At 54.1% G+C, this 20,628-nt stretch overlaps 1 protein-coding gene across 3 annotated transcripts; it reads left to right on the top strand.

Annotated features, from left to right (window-relative positions):
- Positions 1-9,379: 9,379 nt before the first annotated feature.
- SSC4D (scavenger receptor cysteine rich family member with 4 domains) lies at positions 9,380-20,280 on the top strand. 3 transcript variants are annotated; one of them, XM_033078335.1, is made up of 12 exons: positions 9,380-9,508; positions 9,719-9,873; positions 12,621-12,656; positions 13,930-14,235; positions 15,170-15,241; positions 15,564-15,878; positions 16,583-16,663; positions 16,890-16,964; positions 17,745-18,056; positions 18,412-18,489; positions 18,898-19,225; positions 20,078-20,280. In XM_033078335.1, the coding sequence occupies exons 2-11, from the start codon at positions 9,756-9,758 to the stop codon at positions 19,212-19,214; spliced, it is 1,710 nt and encodes a 569-aa protein (XP_032934226.1). In that variant the 5' UTR covers positions 9,380-9,508; positions 9,719-9,755; the 3' UTR covers positions 19,215-19,225; positions 20,078-20,280. The 3 variants fall into 3 exon arrangements, with proteins under 3 accessions (XP_032934226.1, XP_032934225.1, XP_032934224.1); XM_033078334.1 differs by having other exon boundaries at positions 16,887-16,964; positions 20,083-20,280; XM_033078333.1 differs by having other exon boundaries at positions 16,887-16,964.
- The last annotated feature ends 348 nt before the right edge of the window (positions 20,281-20,628 follow it).

Here is a 20,628-nt window from a genome sequence, read left to right as displayed (position 1 = left end):
GGCGAGGAGCAGAGGGGCGGGGCCTGGGGGCGGGGCCAAGGGGAGGGAGGGACGTGATTGGTGGAGGCGTGAGGGGGCGGAGCGGGGAGCGAGAGGCGGGGCGGGGCCGAGTGTGGTAATGGGTGTGGGACAGTGATAATGAGTGTGTGACAGTGATAATGAGCGTGTTAATGAGTGTAAGTGTGCGGGCCGAGTGTGGTAATGGGTGTGGGACAGAGAAAATGTATGGTAATGAGTGTGTGATAGTGATAATGATAATGAGTGTGGCAATGAGTGTGATAATAATAATGAGTGTGATAGTAGTAATAATTATGATAATGAGCGTGTGATAGTGATAATGAGTGTGGTAATGAGTATGGGGAGTGTGTGGGATTGAGTGTGATAATGAGTGTGTGACAGTAATAATGAGTGTGATAATGAGTGTGTGATAGTGATAATGAGTGTGTGACTGTTAGTGGCTGTAGGTGTGACAGCGTGTGTGCATTGCAGTGTGACAGTGGGTGATAATGAGTGTGATATTGTCCATATGAGTGTGAGCATGTGTAGTACTGGGGGAGTGAGATGCTCTGTGTGTGCAGGGGATTCTGAGTGTGAGTGTGCCCGTGTGTGTGTGTCTGTATTGTGTTTGTGATGAGATCTGTGTGTGCATGTGTCGTGTGTGTGTGGCACCAATGCAGCCTCTCCTGCAGTGTAACACTTCTGGATGCCGTGTGTGAGAGCTCCTATGGGAATGTGGCTGTGACCCCTGGACCCAGATCCAGCCTGGATTAATCAGCTGCTCACCACCTTGAGGGTTTAGTTGACACCCGTGTATATCCGAAGCAAACCCCTGGAGATGCCTGTTCCTTGTTTGGGATGAGGATGGTGCAACACAGCCCCACAGATCTCTGCAACAACACAGCACTGCTCCCTCCCGGCTGCTGCGCCTCCATCACCCCCCTTGCAAGATGTGTGTGTTTATTTGGGGATTCCTTTGATCCTGGAGCATCTTGGAGGGTGCTGGATCGCTTCTTTATGCTCTCTTAGAGGTTGGTCAGACCCCACCTGGGTTTTCCCCTTTCCTGAGACCCCCCACCAAGACCTTGGCAGCAGTGATTAAAGAACCACAGAATCAGAGAATCATTCAGGGTGGAAAGGACCCTTAAGATTACCATAATTCCTTCTGAACCAGGAACTGTTCACCAGTCCTTATCAAATGACTTGAAACCTTCCTGTACTTTACACCCAGCAGTATTGATTCAGCCATGCCCTGATACACCTGCCCCAAAAGGCTTATAAATTAAAGAACATTATGTTTGTAGTAGTTACAGCAAAAAATAACATATAGAACCACTTTATACTGTAGGAATGGAGGGATATTATAAAACTCTTCTTCCAGGGTTAAATACATGAGGCTCATCTTTACAGAGCCTGAATAAAGTTGGTTTTCATCCCATAATGTACAATGCCAAGCACACAACCACGACAGTGAAAACCCTCTGGAGCTGCATCCCCCCACAGCTCAGCCTCATATGCAAATGCCCATGGATTTCTCTGCTCCAGGATGGATGAGACTGTCACATACTTGAGCTCAAATTACTCACAAAGTACTAATAATTGCCAGAAGTGATTGATAGCCTGCTTGTAATGTGTCTGCTTAAGCAATAAGTTTCACATTTACAGCTCAGGTGCTTGGGATTCCTGTCTCCTGCGGCTGTAATTAGAAACTGGAGAGCAATGCAAAGGAGTTTTTTTTCCTGAAAAATAGACAGAAATGCTTCATAAAGTGTTGCTGGGAGCAGACTATGTGTTCCATGTAGTTCCATGGGTGGACAGGTATTAAATATCCTGTGATCCTAAATAGGAAAAGGTTTCAGGGAGATTTGTGGACAGTGAAGAAGGGATTCCAGCAAGTCTTGCAGACCTTTATGGCATGGCTGGGAGATAAAGGGATGCTCCCAGTGAGTCCTGGAAGGTGAGAGAGCATGGGTGAGGCCTCAGGGTGATGCTCTGGGGCTGAAGGGTGCTGCTGATAAGGGCTGCAGGGTGGGGGAGAGCAGAGGTGAATTGGGTGCAGCTCCTGGGTGGAGGGAAGGGCTGTACAGAGGAGATAAACAGGTGGTGGCTGAGCTGTGGCAAGAGTCTTAAATTGTATTTGATTTATTAATTTATTTTTTTTCTTTTTTGAGAAGGGATTAATGATCTAATCTTGCATCAGGGTCCCTGGAAGGTTTTGCCAGGCACAGTGAGTGGCTGAGGTGCCTCATCTCAGCAGTGCTGGTCCTCAGTCTCCCTTTTCTCACACCTCTCCATCATTTGTCCTGTATTCCATGCTGGTCCAACAACCTGAAAGGGGTTAACAGAGCCATGGGCAACGTGAATTAGGGGTCTGGTGACCAGCTGAGCCTGTCAGACCCCACTGCACAACTTCCTCCAAATGTTCTGTGTGAGAGTGGTTGTAAAGATCCTCGATGATCCCCGAGTCTAAAAGCTGAATCTCAGTGTCCTGCTGTCCCTAAGGACCCTGTTTTCACAGGGATGCAGACCTCACAATCCTCACTGTCTGCAAAAATATTTTCTATTTTACACGATTTTTACCTTAATGATCCCCAGATTTTAACATAGTCCCTTATGCTTGTTTTTTTATTTTCCAGCTGGATCTCTTTTTCCCCATGCTGTTCTTTCCCACACCCTTCCCTGCACGCTCCCCAAATCAGTATGCAAAGCACTGAGTCCTCCAACGTGGCATCATCTCCTGTCTGATCCATCAACACACTGGGGTAACCAGCCAAATATTTGCCTTCCCCCTGCTCCTTTCCTTGCAGTGGTGCTGGAAGGCTGTTGAATTAATTTTTCCGTGGCTGTTCCCTTTCACATGGTTTTGGCTCGAGGTCCTACACTAATGTCTACAAAACCTGATGCTTGAGGCTCTGTTAAATTGCCAGGCTTAGCCTGGTGCTCCAGGGAATAGCCTGGCCACTTAGGAAACTGCCTGTCCAAGCTCTGCTGGGATTGCTGCAGCACTTTGAATTCACAGCCCACTCGATTTCAGATTAATTTCCCTGAGCAGACAAACCCAAAGTGACAGGAATTAGGAAGAAATTCCTCTGCAGGCAAAGCATAATAGGTAAAATTTCTTTTCATTTTCCTCTGCAGCAGCTGCTGCTGCCAGGGACCAGTTACACAAAGCAGCAGGGATGGATCTGGTGTGAGCATCCCCCTCCTGCTGGGTGACCTTGCTGTGCAATCCCGGGGATTTATGTGCTGAGAGGGACATGTTCCACATCCCTGCTGGCAGTGGGAGATGCCCCATGGGCTCAGCTCAGCTCTCTGTGTTCCACTGCCTGCCTTCTCCGGGGGTATCATGGAATCTTGAACAGTTTATGTTGGAAGGGACCAGCCCAGGTTGGAACATGTCCCTCTGGGCATGTCCCTATGTCCCTCATGTCCCTATGGGCAGGGACACCTTCCACCAGCCCAGGTTGCTCCAAGCCCCACACACCCTGACCTTGAACTTCCAGTGTCTGTATTTCCTCTGGACAACCTGTGCCATGGCCTCACCACGCTCACCATAAAACATTCCTTCCTTATGTCAATCCCAAATTCACCATTCTCAGATGAAACCCCTTTCCTTTCTCCTGTCATCCTGACCCCAACCTAAAACCTCTCACCATCCCTGCCGTTGCTAAATCCATCTGGGAAACTCCGGAGCCGAGTCCTCCGGGTTGTGTTCCTGTCTCACCTCGTCATTAGTGCTAATTAGGGGCAGAACTCATCCCCTCTGCCTCCTGCCTGCTTTTCCCAGTGCAGTTTTCCTCTCCCCGCTGTCGCAGGCGCTCTCCCTGCAGCTGCGTGCCACCTAGCGCACACCGAGCCGCTCGGCAACCGGCAGGGCAGGCGATCCATCCCTCCGGAGCCTTCCTGGAGTTAACGAGCCTTTCAAGGTCCCTTCCAGCCTAAGTTGTTCCGTGCAGCGTCAGGCTCGGCCACGGCTTCTCCATCCTGCATCCTGCATCCTGCACGGCTTCTCCATCCTGCATCCTGCACCCTGCACGGTTTCTCCATCCTGCATCCTGCATCCTGCACGGCTTCTCCATGCTGTATCCTGCAGCGATGTCCACCCCATTGGTCTTGTCAGCCTGGCTGTCCCCACACAGGTCATCCTTTCCCCATCACCCATTTTAGCACAGTTTGCACTCTCTGGAGTGAATTTTAAAGCACTGAGGCTGCGGCAGTCCCATCTCATAGCAGCGAGGGTGGGATGCATGAATTCCCCAGGGCTGGCAGAGAAGCCAGCAAGTGTTGGTCCCAATGGACAAGTCATAAAAATAAAGACATCTATATAAATATATAACATATATATCAACTGCCAGCTGAGGTTTCACCCCCAGAGGTAATGGCAGGCAGAAAAAGGAGTTTTGTGGTCCACAGCGAGTGTCTTTGGTGACAGAGGGGACCCAGCTCCCTGTTCCCCAGCTGTGATCCCTTCCTGCTCCTCCCCAGCCCATGGCATGGGTCTGCTGCCCTCCGGAGAGCCTCCTGTCAGCACCGCGTCCTTGGGCTGCTCCTTCCCACCTGCCTGGGGTGCTTTCTGCAGCACGTCGGGCAGGAAGCAGATTAGGGAGGAACAAAGGTGATTTTGTCTGGGGAGGGGATGGGTACCTCTCCCCGAGCTCCAGCTTGCTGCAGCCCAAGGTAATGCTGAGCCTCTCCGGGGGATTCCACTGCTCTTTCCTCAGCCCTGCTGTTCCTTCTGTACTTATAGACTGCCAGAAAATCTCTTAAAATGAGCTCCTGGTTCCCAAATAGCACAGGGGTGAGCTGGGAGCATGGCTCCAGCCGCACCGAGGTAGGGCTTGATGTCAGGACAGGGAACCAAAATGGTCTTGTACTGGATTTACATCTTTCCCTTCTTCAAAGGCTGCTGCTCACAGGCTGGTGTGGGGCTGAGAGCTCCCACCCTGCAGGATCCCATCGCTGGCTGTACCCTGCAGCAGCAGAGGAAGGAGGGGAGGCTCCATCCTGCTGTAGATGCAGCATTTTTCGTGCCAGTGCTCCCCAAAGTGAAAGCAGCAGCAGGAGCCCCTAAATACCTGGTGATTTAGCTCAGCAATCAGCAGGGGAATCCTGTCCTTCTGCATACAGCAGCTAATGCCTTGAAACAGCAACTGGTGTTCTTAGCCCCGTGTTTCCCTCCTAGCAGCAAGAAGATGCCTTTTGTTTCAGCTTATGGCTTTTTCCTACAGCACCAGCCTCTTCTTTACATCCCCAATGCATTTCCTGGTCATGGTATAGCCTGGATAAATGAGTTTATCTCTCCTCTCTGTATTTTCCCAACTAATCAAAAAGGGAAATCGATTTTGGATTTTTGATTTTGGTTTTTAATAGTTCTTTTTGTTTGTTTTATTTGGTTTGGGGGGGGGGGTTGTTTGTGTTTTGTTTTGGTTTTGTTTTGTTTTGTTTTTTTCTGGAGGCCTTGTATTTTCGTGAGCCACTTGTTTTCCCCAGTTTCTACCCATGGCCAAAATGCTGCCAGAAAAGAGGTCTGCTGGAGATGCCACCCACTGCCATAGGAAGCTGCAGCAGATGCTGCCTGTGGATGTGGGGATAGCCCTGACCCCTCCAGAAGCTTCTCCCCCGTGAGCATCTCGGAGTGTCCCAGAGTGTCCCTGCCTGGCTGGGCAGCAGGACCATCAGGAAGCACAAAAAGAGCTTCTTTTTTTTTTTTTCCTGGCACACAAGAGAACAGCCTTGCTGTCCTGTGGAATTTTATAATTAGCCTTTCTTATGTTGTGGCTGCTCCTTGAATAAGGCTGGCTGTGTTTTCTTTTCTTCAGAGCAGCGTAATCCCCATGCCTGATACTGCCAAAGCACATGCAGGAACGATGTAGACATGGAGAAAGGCTGAGATGCTTCCCTAGTGCCCAGAGAAATCCTGAACAGGGTGGAGAGCATCTTATCCCTGCATATCCATGTTATTTTCCTGGTCTGCAAAACCTGGATGTGGATTGATGCTGGAGCTGATGATTCCCAGTCCATGGGCCCTGGCAGACAGCCAGGACAGCAGGGAGTTTGTCAAAGTTTAGGCAAAACAGACTTAAAAGGCACCTTTGAAACTTGTGCTCATGATCTGGTTAATTAGAACTTTGCTGCTACTGGGAAATAAAAGTGCCTAATTGCTAATTACTAAATCCCTGCAAGAAAGGAACAGCAGAAGCAGTTGGCGACAGTTGTAGCCAGAGCTGGCTTTGTGCAGAGTTAAAATACAAAACCCAGGCTTTTTAGGCCATTTAGAGGTCTGGCTTTGCATAGGAACAAGTGAAAAAATCCAGCAGCAAGAGCCACAAGGCAAATTCTGCCTCCCGTGAGAATGAGAGCAGGAATCCTGTGGCTCATAAAATCAACTTGTTCAAAGCACAAAAAGCACACCAAAGCCAAAAGCACACCAGGCTCCTAAAATTGCTGGAGAACTTAAGAATTCTTAAGACTGGGAAACCCGCTATGTTTGGAGGTTCCTTTTCTGTGGTCTTCAAGGCTGCTGAGACCCAAGAGTCTCACATTATCTGCCTTTCACTTGCAATGATGGTTAAAATGGTTAAAATGCTGTAGCAGTTAAAATTATTAAATATACACAATTCTTTTTAAAATAAAGAGATGCCCTGGTCAGGAGAAGAAGCAGACAACATGAATGTGTAGAGCAGGAGGTGGTGGAGGTGGATGGGGAAGGTTTCCAGCCACAGGACATCCCTCAGCACAGGCTGAGAGCTCAAGGATGGGTCAGGTCCCTCTAACATCCTCAGCAGAGATGCCTTGGATGGTCAGACAGGAAAAGTCCTGTAAAAAGGGACCTCTAAAGGAAATTTCTTGCATAGGAGCAGGCAGAGAAGACCATGGTTTGCCCAAGGAGCAGGTCTCCAAGCCCCTGGCAGGGAAGGAGGTCAGAACCATCCCCTCCTGCTGCATCCCCGCTGGCTCAGGCACCGCAGAAGCGTTTCCAGCCAGATGGTTATTGCTGACTTCCTCTCCAGGTGGGCACTCAGACAGCCGAGGAGGGAGGTGGGAAGGAGCTGAAAAGCCCAAATCCTCTGAAAAAGCTTCTTCCTTCCCCTCGAGGCGTAACCCAGTCTCTGCCAGCACCCAGTTTAAGGATGTGTCCCTGCCTGCCTCCCTGAAACCCGAGCCATTCCCTCCCCGCCATGTCTCCTTAGCGGTCTTCCCTCTCTTCTCTTTCTGCTTCTTCTCCCTCTTCTTCTCCCTTCTGCTCCCTCTCTTTCTCCTTTGCTGTGGGGATGATCTGTCCCAGGATGGGTTGCAGGGCTGCCATCCTGCTGTAACCCAGCAGCAGCCCCAAAAGTGCCAAGAAATGACAGGCTGGAGCTGTTCCGTTGATGGATGAGATCCATTTTCTTCCCCATTTTTAATTTTTTAAAATATTTACTAAGCAAGATCTCTCCTAAAGAAAAAAATTCCTGCCTTATCCCCGTCACATCTTACCAGGAATATTAATTTCAAATATTATTGTTTAATATTTTGTAACTAACTAGCCAGCTCCTTTGCTTATCCCAAAAGAAGACAGATATTTCTGGGATTCGATACACCCATCTTTATACTGGAGAGAAAATACCAAGCAGGTATGTGGATTTATGATGCTTTTTCTAAGATCAGGGTGGTAATCACAAATAATGATCTGGTGGGGTGGTGGCAGCTGAAAAACTGTGATTTGTCCTGAAGTTGTTTGAATAGTTAAAAAGTGGAAGAAGTGATAAACAGAGAACTGGGGTTCACTCCAGCTGTGGCCAAGGGGTACAGAGGGGACCAAAAGGGATGAAAGGACCTGTGGGGTCCTGTGCCCAGGTGGGGGGAGGGAGTTTCCACCAAGGGCAAAGAGCTGTCTGGGCACAGTGTGTCTGCTGTGATGTGTTACTTGGAGTGAAAGCAGAGACTCACTGAGCCCCATGTTAAAGCCCTGATGATCCCCTGTGGGTTTTGTGCCATCCCTGGTGGTCAGTGTTTGTGCAGGATGGGGTGATGGAGGATGATTTCGGGTCTGTGGTGGGGACAGGACACCTGACAGCTTGAAAACCTTGGTGAGAAGGGACTCCCATAAACCCACCTTCAGCAATGCTTTAAATCATAGAATCATCACAAAATCACAGAATGGTTTGGGTTGGAAGGGACCTTAAAGCCCCATGGGCAGGACACCTTCCACTAGCCCAAAACTTCCAAACCTGGCCTTGGACACTGCCAGGGATGGAGCAGCCACTGCTTCTCCGAGTGGTGTTAAAAAGGATGCTGGGTTTTACTACAGTGCCATAATGACTAATTATGGCTTAAAACCAGATTTTAATCTGTGGGGATTCTGAAAGAGCCCCAACAGCCCTGGGTCTAAGGAAAGGGGTTCCGTTTTCAGCTGCGTCCTGAGGGTTGGGATGAGGATGGAGAAGCAGCTGGAAAAGCACAGACGGAGAAGGAAAGTTGGATTTTCCCTCTTTGGGGCACAGCACCGCAGCGGTTAATGCCCGCTGCCACCCTGCCAGGGAGCAGGAACGCGCTGGCTCCGGTACAAGAGTGGCCGGCGATGACAGCGTCCCTGCGAGCAGGACGCGATGCCGGGGTTTGGCTGGGACAGGGCGGCCGAGGGGCCGTCTGTCAGCCCTGCCCTGCCGGAGAGAGGGGAGGGCCCGTGGGACAAAAGGCGACATTATTCGATACTTCAGGAGAGATGAATGGAGTATTGAAAGCCAGCACCTCAGCGAGTAGATTGGTTTTCAGCCCCCATCACTGAGCTGTCTGTCCGCTGGTGAGTCTCCTCCAGAGGCTTGGTCAGCAGGAGTCGAGCAGAGATCAGGGAGATGTAACCGGGCTGTGTCCCACCCAGGGCTCCTTCCTGCACCTCCATCACCTCTTGCTGGTGCACAGAAAACCCTTTGGTTCACCATCACCTCTCCCTAGTGCGGGCAGTGATGTCCAAGCCTTGGTCTGGAGGCTCTGGAGCCCCCCAGCCCATGGTCTGGAGGAGCTTTGGGTGGACACCAGGTCCCACCTGGGAGCTCATCTCCTTCCATGCTTCCACATGGGAAAAACAAGGGTAGCAAAGGGCTGGATGAGGGGTTTCCATGGGATGGAAGAGTTAGTCACTGATACAGTGGATTTCAATGACCTTTCCCGAGTTTCTGACCACCAGTAGCAGTCGTTGTGCATCCTTTCGGGATTAATTTTAGGTCTCCTCTGAGCTGAGCCTGGCAGCCCGGCCCTGGAGCCGGCGTGCGGGAGCATCCTCACGATGGCACTGCTCCCCCAGCGCACGGTGCTGCCAGAGCACTGCTGGCACCGCGGGGATGCGGCTCTGGGCTCCCAGAGGGGTCCCGGCCAGCAGCACCAGCACCTCCCTCCTCCCTGTGTGTTCCTGCGAGTGACACAGAGCTGGAAATCCACCCCACAGTAAATGAGGAGGAAATGACATCTTAATGCATTTAATCTCTTCCTCTTTTTCTGCTGACATTCCCTGTTGCTGAGTTTTATCTCGCAGGTGGGATATGGCACTTCAGCTTCATCAAAAAAAACCCAAAAAAAACAACAAACCTGCTTGTTCTCAATGAATCCAGCTGGAATTACTTTTCGTGTGTCTCCTGGTCACTGCTCTGCAAATATTGAGGGACATGTTTAGGTCCTGCAGGGCCCTTGGTGACCACAGGCTCTCCTGGCCACCACCACTAACATCGCTGTCTGCATGTTTCAGGGAGGAAATTCGGCTGCAGGAGGACTGACAAGCAGCAATGACACTCGGTCCCTGTCCGGACACCCGGCACGGCTCAAGGAGGCTGGACATCGAGGGGCTGCCTCTCTGCTTGATGCCAGCCACGCTCTTCATCCTCCTCGTCCTCCTCAGCCCCGGTGAGCTCCCGCCTGGGGCACTGGGAGGGGTTTTAGGCACCCCTAAGTTCCTCTCCAGCTCTCAGATTTGTGGGCAGGTTTTCTCCAGGCACAGGGTTATTGTGGTGTCCCCTACAGGCACGGAGGGAGCAAGTTCAGCTCTTGTGTCCCACCGTGACCTGACTGTGATGGCAAGCCCAGCCCAGGCAGGGAAACGGGGCAGGCAGCACCCATGGGAAGATGGTGATGGCCAAAGGATGCTCCTGGAGTTGCTCCCCAGGACCTGTGGGACCAGTCCTGCCAAGGAAAAGGGTGGGGGGTCCCCATCCCCTGAGGACAACAGTTCCTGCTCACTCCTGGCAGGCACCGTCCAGCCAGGATGGGAAGCATTTAAATCGACCTGGGAAAAGCCATTCCCGCTCTGGAACGCGGCTCCACACGAGTGCTGCGGCAGCGTAGTTATCCCAGTGTGACTCTACCCATGTAATTACAGCCAGGCGGTGGGGAACGCATTCCTGCCTCAGCAAACCCGCGCCAAGGCACAGCCAGCCAGAAAACTGGGAATTCGGGTGTAGTCAGATATCTTAATTGAGTTAAATCGGGTTTTACCTTCCCACCCCCTCAGCTGGTGCTTCCCTTCCCCCTCGGGATGCTGCGGCAGCATCCGCGCCCACACTCCGGCTGTGGGGACCCTGGGGAGACCCTGGTGGCTCTGTCGCTGTCTCCTGCATCGCCTGCCTCTCCTGCTTCTCTTCATTAATGGGCACAGATTAGTCGCTGACGAAGGGCCATTTGTCCTCCCGTTTGGTGGTTTTGTTCAGCAGCGGTGTTTACTCGAGCTGTTTCTCTTTTTCTTTTGGCTTTGTGATCAGAGAAACATGGAGGGCTCTATCTCTTCTCAAAAAAGACATTTCCCCCTCATTCCTCATTACTGTAGACACACCAGGCATATTCTTTTCAGATCTCTCCTGACTTTGCTGGAGGATGCTCTTAAATGAATATTTCAGAGCTTTGATTTTGACTTAAAGGGAGATGAATATTTATCAACGCCCTTTTTATCCTCTCCTTTTTCGGCACTGGAGTGGACTAGGTGTTAAAAATCAATACAAACCAAGATCAAACACTCTTCCTAGAAACCCTCGTGTCTCCCCATTTTTTGGTGCAGGGATGAGCTAAATTACCTCTCCCCTGTTGTCCAGCCCACGGGGCTGCTCTGTCCTTCCCTGTCCTCTCCTGCAGAGCCTCTCTGCTCCCTTGGTCTCACCTGTTCAAACCCCAGTTCTTGCTGGAATCACAGCGTCCCTTTCCATGCCTGTTCCAGCTGGGGAGGTCAGGAGCACTGACCACGCTGGAGCTCCCTGGCTGCTGCTGCTCATCCCAGCATCCCTGCTAAGTCATGGATACAGCCAGACAGTTGCCTTATTCTCCTTTCTCTTGGGGCTTCTAGGTCTTTCTTTGACAGCCCTGATTTCTGGCTGACTTAATGGTCTCCCAGGCAACGTCCTAGCAAGGAAAAGGGAGGTGGGTTCATCTGCTCCACTGTCCCCCCAGGCTCACACTGCTTCTCTCGGCGTGACATCCGCCTCCGGAGCGCTGGGATCGACCTGCACGTCACTGCTTGTAGGCTGAGCGTGAAGCAGGACAGGGCTGGTCCCAGGCAGTGGGAGGAAAAGAGGCCATGGAGGCACCCATGGGTGTTGATCAGCCCTTGGGTGCTGTAATTGGCATGGAAGCATCATAGAATCACAGAATGGTTGGGGTTGGAAGCGAACTTAAAGCTCGTTCCAAACACACTGCCATGGGCAGCGACACCTTCCATAGTTTTGGAAGGATTTTGGAAGGTGTCACCTGTGGGAGAGGGTTGTGCAGCCAGAGCCTCAAACCCAGGACTCCTCAGATGCCCAAGGAGATCTGTGCAGGGCTCCAGCATCAGACAACTGCATCTGGACTGGGATATCTATGAGGTCCAGCCACCCATGCCCAACCACCATCCCCCAGGGCAGCGTGTTCATGTTGCTGTGACCTTCTGGACAAGCTGGAGCCCTCAGTAACCCACGGTGGCAGCATTCCAGGGAGGATCCAACATCACTTAGCAGCGGGGCTGAGAGGGATTTTGTGCCCAAATAATGCCCAGCTGTGGGAGGGGGGTCACACATCCTTCATCCTTCAAGTGCTCACCTCCCTCTGGATGAGGTTTGTTCACCCCCTGAGGTGGCTGCACCCCATCAGCAAGTGTGTTGGTATTTGCATGTAATTATGGAACTTCCAAAAAGTGGATTTTGTTGGGGAAATAAAAGAAAAAAATAAATTAAAATGCACACAGTGTGCAGCATCTTCCATGAGGAGATCTTCAGTGGGTTTCTCAAGCTGGGCAGGATCGATTTTCCTTGTTCCCATCTCACCACCCAAGTTAGACAAAAAGGTGACCAAGACCTGGGCTAAGACAGGACCCACCTGGAGTGGCTTCTGCTGGCCACTGGGCTCATCAGGGTCACACATGTCACCTTGTGCTTCAAGCACAATCTCACCAGAGTCACAGCCACTCATATGCTGCCTCAGTTTCCCCACCTGTGAAGTAGATAAAGTGATGCCCTGGGGTAGGGTGTTCATTTTTTCCCCTCCAAACACCAGGACTCTGCAGGAAAGGGAAGGGTCCAAGGGCTGCTGGGTCCTGCAGTCCCCACCACATCCATCCCTGCTGCCATCACTCTCCAAGCTTCACCTCCTCCTTTCTGGGGAGAGCTGATCCTTTCTCTTCTCCCTTGCAGGCACCACCTCTGAGCCCGAGATGTTGCCATTCCCAGGTGAGATTCTACTGTTAAAGTCACTTTTCTCCAGGAAGTTTTGTCATTGAAAAAATGCATTTTTATGTAAAGGAAGGGATTTGGGGAATTTAAAAAAGGAACAGCTGCTTGTGCTACAGAGAAGGGGCAGGATTTGTTCCCCATGGCCAGTGGGGAAGAGCTCAGTGAGGAGGGAGCCCAGGCCTGGAGCTGGGGGTTTTGGGAGATCTTGGCACTACTGAAGGACCAGCTGCCCCTGTGTCCCTGAGTGCCTCTGGCTTTGTGTCCCTGTGGCACCCTGTCCCTGTGTCCCTGTGTCCCTATATCCCCGTGCCCCCGTGCCCGTGCCCCTGCGCCCGTGTCCCTGTGTCTCTGAGTGCCTCTGGCCTTGTGTCCCTGTGTCCCTGTATCCCTGTGTTCCTGTGTCCCTGTGCCCGTGTCCCTCTGTCCCTGTATCACCCTGTCCCTGTGTCCCTGTGTCGCGGTGTCGCTGTGTCCCTGTGCCTCTGTGTTCCTGTGTCCCTGTGTCACCCTGTCCCTGTGTCCCTGTGTCCCCCTGTCCCTGTGTTCTGTATCCCTGTATCCCTGTGTTCCTGTGTCCCTGTGTTCCTGTGTCCCTGTGCCCGTGTCCCTCTGTCCCTGTATCCCTGTGTCGCTGTGTCACCCTGTCCCCCTCTCCCTGTGTCCCCCTGTCTCTGTGTCCCTGTGCCTCTGTGTCCCTGAATGCCTCTGGCCTTGTGTCCCTGTGCCCCTGTGCCCCTATGTCCCTGTGTCCCTATGTCCCTGTGTCCCTGTGCCCCTGTGTCCCTGTGTCACCCTGTCCCTGTGTCCCCCTGTCCCTGTGTTCTGTATCCCTGTATCCCTGTGTTCCTGTGTCCCTGTGCCCGTGTCCCTCTGTCCCTGTATCCCTGTGTCGCTGCGTCACCCTGTCCCCCTCTCCCTGTGTCCCCCTGTCTCTGTGCCTCTGTGTCCCTGAATGCCTCTGGCCTTGTGTCCCTGTGTCCCTGTGCCCCTATGTCCCTGTGTCCCTGTGTCCCTGTGCCCCTGTGTTCCTGTGTCACCCTGTCCCTGTGTCCCTGTGTTCCTGTGTTCTTGTGTCGCTGTGTCCCTGTGTCCCTATATCACCCCGTCCCTGTGTCCCTGTGTCCCTATGTCCCTGAGTCCCTGTGCCCCTGTGTTCCTGTGTCACCCTGTCCCTGTGCCCGTGTCCCTGTGTCCCTATATCACCCTGTCCTTGTGTCCCCCTGTCCCTGTATGGTCCCTTCTGAGGGACCTCTCTGCTCCCTCCTCCCAGAGATCCGTCTCACCAACGGGCCCAGCCGGTGCCAGGGGCGGGTGGAGATCCTGTACAACGGCTCCTGGGGGACGGTCTGCGATGACGACTGGGACATCGTGGATGCCAACGTGGTGTGTCGCCAGCTGGGCTGTGGCCATGCCATCACCCTGCCAGCTGCCATGACCTTTGGCCAGGGGAGTGGGCCCATCTTCCTGGACAACGTGGACTGCAAGGGCTGGGAGGCAGCCCTGAGCGAGTGCTGGAGCCACGGCTGGGGCATCCACAACTGCTACCACTACGAGGACGTGGCTGTTGTGTGCAATGGTAACGGGGTTGGGTTCCTTGGGGGCAAGGAGAGCAGGGGGTTCTTGTGGAGTGCAAGACTTGAGGGCTGAGGGGCCTTGGTGGAACCCAAAAGTCTTGTCTCAGAACTGGTTCTCTGACCTGGGTCAGCCAAACATCCTCTGCATCCTTTTTTTCCGCCCCTCTCCTCAATCCAGGTCACCTCCCAGCTCCATAAGGTGACCAGCCTGTTTTGTGTTCCCTGTCACTCCCAGCTCAGGGACTTTGCGCCCTCTCCAGCATGATCCCTGGGGAAAGAGCACATACCCACCCACACTCCTGCCTCTGAGTCAGTTGCTGCCCAACTGCTCTTTCCCCTTTTGACTTGTGTTTCTTTAAATTGCTGAGCTTTTCAGTAGGAGATGTTCCTAAAGGTGAGAAAAGCAGTGGAAAGTGTTTGAACTTGGCAAGTGAAAGTGGAACGGCTCAGTGACGACCCTTATGTACCCCACACACGTTCCTCCCTCGCTGTGCAAGGTTTGCTCATCAGCCAGGCATCAGTGAGCTGTGAAAGTGAGGCTGTGCAGACCTGGAGCAGCTGCTCCGTGAATCCCCACTCCTGCAGAAGCAGGGCTTGGAAAAGGAGGGATGGAAAGGCAGGGATGCTGGGTTGGCTGGTAGGTTGTACCAACAGCAACCAGAGAACAGAGGTTGTGGATTGAGCAGGAGAATGAATCATGACATTCCTGGAGAGCAGTGGTGGAGGAGTGAAAATGGAGGTGGGGAGCTGGGACTGAGGGCAGAAGGGAGGCTGGAGGCAATGGCAGAGAGCTCTGCAGGGCACTGCAGCTGCAAACCCCTCTATTCAGCTGAGGCTGGTTTGGTGCAGACCCTGCTGGAGCAGTGGGGTGGGAGGGATCCCTCCAGCTTCGAGGTGGAGCAGCAGCAGGGGCCACCTCTCTGCTTCCCTTCGCAGAGTTCTCACCCACGCAAGTGAGCGAAGGACCGACCACCAGGACCCTCACAGCCTCGGTACAGGATGGGGAAAGTAAGCTGCTCAGCTGTCCTTGCAGGGGGGACATCCTGCCTGAGGGACTGTCACCTGCTGCCCTTCTTGAAGCCTCCCAACCCTCCAGCCCCGAGGTGCAGATGCCCAGATCCCATCATTGTGCTGGCCATGGCCACATCGTATCCCAAAGGTTCCCAAGGCTCCCAAGCCCCATTGCTCTAAAGCTTTGTCCCTTCCCCGCTCTTTCTCACTCATTTCCTTTGCCATCACGGGCACAGCAGGGTCCAGGCACGGTGGCATGGCTGTGCCACGTGCAGGGATGGGCACCACATCCTTCTCACCTCGTGCTGCCACCCTCCAGGTGACGGCAGCATCCGCCTGGTGAGCGGCCCAGACACCTGCCAGGGCCGGGTGGAGATCTTCTACCGCGGGAACTGGGGCACCGTGTGCGATGATGACTGGGGCCTGAGCGATGCCAGCGTGGTCTGCAAGCAGCTGGGCTGTGGGCAAGCCCTGGATTACAAGAGCAATGCCTATTTTGGCTATGGAACAGGACGTATCCTCCTGGACAACGTCAACTGCGACGGCAGCGAGCCCTTCCTGTCCGCCTGCTACAGCCTGGGCTGGGGCATCCATAACTGCGGCCACCACGAGGATGCTGGGGTGATCTGCACAGGTACGGGGCAGGGCATTGCCCTCAGGGTGGGGAAAAACCCTGGGACATCCTGTTCTCCAAGCAGAAAACCTCAGAGAGATGCTGAGATGCCCAAGGCTCTGCGCTGTGGGAGCATCCTTGCTCCTTATCCACCCTCATCCTGGTGCTCTGAAGTAGCAACCCCACGCCAGGAGCCCAGAGCACAGCCAGGGTGGTGATTTGCAGGGGAAATGCATCTGCCATGCTGCCATTTCCCTCTGCCATTTCCCTGCTCTGCTGGCTGGAAAACAAGCTGCGTGGGTCCGGAAGGAGAGAGCGGCTGCCAGGGGCCGGGCGCTGTGCCAGGCCCAGCCTGCCTCCCCTTCCCCTCCTGAAATGATGTATTCCTGCCATTCTCCACTGATTACTGTTTATAATGTTAATAATCCCCCTGAATTCCCTCATTATCATGGCTAATGACAGGAGCAGTAAGTGCTGGTGCTTTCCCTTTCCCACTGTTAATGGACAAATGGGATGATGTAGGGACAAAAAAAAAGGAGCAAATTTTTCAGGCTGGTCCTTTCCTTGCTAAACATCCTCATCCCCTCTGGCACCTCCTCTGGGCACAGAGTTGATGGCACCACCACACCCAGACCTTGCTCAGAGGGGATAATGCCGCATGAAAGGTAATGAATCCTGATGATAAATCTCCCAGGTGTCACCTCTGTCCCTCTGTGTCACCACAGGACTGGACACATCCACCATCACATCATTCACCACCTCGGTGGCCCTGGGCTCTGAGGAGACGCTCACAGCCACGGCCACAGGTAGGAGGTTGGCAGTCTCTCATCCTGGGGGAAAAGTTGTGCCTTCTGTGTCCTCTTGTGACCCAGCCTGGCCACCCTGGGGTCCTGCCACGCATGGGTGATGCTCTGGGGGTGACATTGCTCATGGCAGGGTTTGCCACGGTGCTGGTGGGCACTGGGGCAGAGGCAGTGGGTGCTGGATCTGGACCCTCCCAATGCCCACATGTCCCCACGCTTGTCCCAGCAGTGACAGACAGCAGGGACCAGCCCTCCCAGGCCACCGAGGTGGTCACCACCACGCTCCTGACCATCGAGCAGGAAAGTAAGTGTGCAGCTGCTGTTAGTCCTGCATGGGGCTCCACGGGCCTGGAGGAGTCACTCCACATCTCCAGGGCTCACCCCAGGGCTCCTTCCATGTCCCCAAAGGTCACCCCATGTTTCAAGTGCTCAATCCATGCCCCAGGAATTATCTCACATCCCCAGGGCTTATTCCATGCTCACAGGGTGCTCACCCCATGACACTCAAGGGTTCATCCCACATTTCCAGGGATTGCTTTGTGCTCACAGGGCTAACCCCATGCTGCTTGGGAATCACCCCATGTGCCCAGTGTCACCCCACATCACTCAGACTTACCCTGTGTCCCCAGGGGCTCAGTTGACATCCCCATGGTCACGCCGTACTCTCCAGGGGTTACCCCATAACGCAGAGACTCACCCCATGCCCACAAGGGTTTGCCTCACACCCCCAGGAGGTTGGACCCAGATCCTCAGGGGTTACCCTATAACCCAGAGATTCACCCCATGCCCATAGGGGTCTGACTCACATCCCCAGGGAGTTGTACCCAGATCCTCAGGGGTTACCCCATAACCCAGAGACTCACCCCATGCCCACAAGGGTTTGACCCAGGTGCCCAGGGGTTACCCTATAACCCAGAGACTCACCCCATGCCCATAGGGGTCTGACCCACACCCCCAGGGGGTTGCACCCAGATCCTCAGGGATTATCCCAGAAACAGGGCACTCACCCCACGCCCTTGGAGGGTCAGTAGGGGACACCAGACCCCCTGTGGAGCCCTGGTCCCTCCGGCGTCGTGCCACGCAGGTGGCGGCTTGCGGCTGGCGAACGGCAACGGGAGCTGCCGCGGGCGGGTGGAGGTGCGGCACCGCGGCACCTGGGGCACCGTCTGCGACGACGACTGGGACTTCCCCGACGCCCAGGTGGTTTGCCGGCAGCTGGGCTGCGGCACAGCCCTCGCCGCCACCGTGCTCGGCTCCTTCGGCTACGGCAGCGGGCCGGTGCTGCTGGATAACGTGGGATGCGGCGGTGGCGAGGCTCGCCTGGCAGACTGCTTCCACCTGGGCTGGGGACAGCACAACTGCGGCCACCACGAGGATGCCGGGGTCATTTGTCGAGGTGAGAGTGGGGTCCGCAGGTCTCTGGTGAAGCCCAGCACAGTGGGGAAGTCAATAAGGGAATGAGGGAGGATTTCGGCCACGCTCAAGCTGGCTGTGGGAAATGGGGTGTCCTAAATGGAGTTGTGGGTGAAGAATGAGCTCCCACACCCCGGGGTTTCTCCTGCACATGGCAGGAGTGGCAGTGGGTGCCATGGTGTGGGAGATGGCTGGATTGGCACCCCTCTGGTCCCCTTTGTGCACAGTGACTGCACATCCCACCTGCAGCCATCCCCAGCCATCCCACACCGCTGCTGGGGGGGCTCTGACCTGACCCTGTCCCTTGAGTCACTTTTCCCACCTCTCCACTGCACCAGGTGCTGATGACACTGAAGATCATTTCCAAGAAGCCACTGCTACAACCACCACGTTGGTCCCGACTCGCCCCAAGGAGGGTTGGTACTGGGGTGTCACCTGGGGACACAGTGCCAGCCCTGGGGATGCTCCATGCTGGCACAGGGTGGGAAAAGCGGCTCAGGCAGAGGCACAAGGTCTGGCAGTGCCTAGAGCAGCCCATGGGAGGGGGTAAAACTGATGCCACTGTTAAGTCATGGCCTCTCCTGGTGCCCCTAAGGCTGGTTCAGGCAGAGTGATGGACCTCAGGGTGGGGAGAGGAGGTGATGGACCAAGGGGGCAGAGCTGGGAACAGAGGTGGTTGTCTGTTCCTCCAACTCAACATCACCACGATGCTCCTGGCTGTGCAGAGATAATGGGGAGCTCTGTGCTGAACCCAGGGCAGGCAGGGAGAGTGGGAACACAGTTCTGGGGAGGGCAGGGGCTGCCTCACCCCATCCCCTGCACAGGATCCCTGCGCCTGGTGAACGGCAGCCACCGGTGCGAGGGGCGCGTGGAGATGTTCTACCTGTCCCAGTGGGGCACGGTGTGCGACGACGCCTGGGACCTGCGGGACGCCAAGGTGGTGTGCAGGCAGCTGGGCTGTGGCCACGCCCTGGCAGCCTGGGGCGAGGCACGCTACGGCCAAGGCACCGGCTACATCTTCCTGGACAACCTCAAGTGCAAGGGCCACGAGCCCTCGCTGCTGCGCTGCTCCCACATCCGCTGGGACGTCCACAACTGCGACCACTCCGAGGATGCCGGTGCTGTCTGTGACATCCTATGACCCTCCTGCAGGTAAGGGGGGACAGGGATGCTGGAGGCAATGCCACAGAGAGGGCTGAAGCCTTGGTGCTGGTCTGGGCACACTCCCTGCACTGGCCCTGGTGGGCTCCGAGGATGGGAGGAGTTGGGTGAGGACTGGGTTCTCCCCCTCCCACCCCCAGACTGCTCCTTGGAAAAACAAAACTGCTTCTGGTGTGAAATCTGGTTGGTTTCAGCCACTTCTTTTAAGACATGAGGAGAAGAAAATGGATTTTCTGCTGTGAAAATGACGTTAAATTATACTAAAAAAATGTAAAAAGGAGGCTGAAATCACACCAGGATGCTCCAGTGGCTCTGCAGTGAGTTACTGTTGTTCTGCAATTTGCTTTGCAAGCCCTCCAGCAATCCCAATAGCAGCTTTTTCTTCCCATTTTGGCGTCAGAAATACCAATTCCTCCCCCATTTCCATGCAGCAGAAATGCAGGCGTTGGATCTCACGCCATCTGCAATCCTTGTGCCTGTTTCACCTGTTCCTTCTGCAAACACTGTGGGGTTTAGGAGAGCTCAGATGAGATTTCCCTTCCTGGGGGGCTTCAGCACAGCCAGTCCATGCCCAAAAAATCTCCTGGGCAGTGGTGAGGGCTCCCTGCAGTCCCCCCATCCTCCTCCATGCTGTGCCATACAGACACAGGATGGCTTTGGCTGCTCTGTCCCAAAAGCTCTGAGGTGCCCAGGACAGGCAGGGAGCTGGCAGACAGGAACACAGGCAGATGGAAAACCATAGGGAAGACCCCAAATCCCTTCCCAGAGCAAGGAAAGGGATTTGGGAGCCTGCTCCTTCCCCAGTGCCGTGCCTTTGGGGTTTAAAGGCTGTTTTCCTCCCAGCTCAGGTGGAAAGACCCAGCCTGCAGCACCAGTCACCTTCACCACCAAGTGTTTGATACCTGCTGGGACATTGGGAAAATGATCTCCATGTTCTCAAGGATGAGGTTCAAGGGTGGGGAAGGGCTCGTGGAGTGGCACAGAGCTCATTCCTCTGTTTGTGCAATTCTTGTGTTGATAAGAGACTGCATATTCCTGGGTTGGTTTTTTTCGGTTTTCCCATTTTTTTTCTTATATGCATTTGGGTTTGTTTTTGTGAATACATAAAAGCCCTTTGAAAGTGCTCTGAGAGCTGACTTGTTTTGCTGTCATCCCCTCAAAGCCCTGGGTAAAAACAAACGCCTGGAGAAGAGAGGGTGCCCCAAATCTGAAGGAGAGAGCTCGGTTCTTGCTGCCAAAAATTGGCCCAAATCCCTGGCTGACCCTCAAACAGCCTTTAATTCCCACCCAGCTGGGAGCTCAGCACGGACATTTCCCCACCCTAGCTGGGGGGTACAACCCTGATGCCCATCAGGCTCAGGGGTTGAGACTGGATCCATCTTTGGGTTTGTTCC

This window comes from Catharus ustulatus, chromosome 22, assembly GCF_009819885.2.
Source record: "Catharus ustulatus isolate bCatUst1 chromosome 22, bCatUst1.pri.v2, whole genome shotgun sequence".
In the NCBI taxonomy this organism is placed as follows: Eukaryota; Metazoa; Chordata; class Aves; order Passeriformes; family Turdidae; genus Catharus; species Catharus ustulatus.
Note: the sequence above shows the minus strand (reverse complement) of the source record. Positions and strands in the feature narration are given on the sequence as shown.

Coding starts and splice junctions, on each gene's coding strand:
- SSC4D (XM_033078334.1), top strand. CDS start 9,756: ATGACACTCGGTCCCTGTCCGGACACCCGGCACGGCTCAAGGAGGCTG. Junction 16,664..16,886: donor GCTCACAGCCACGGCCACAG/GTAGGAGGTTGG, acceptor CGCTTGTCCCAG/CAGTGACAGACAGCAGGGAC. Junction 16,965..17,744: donor CCTGACCATCGAGCAGGAAA/GTAAGTGTGCAG, acceptor CGTGCCACGCAG/GTGGCGGCTTGCGGCTGGCG.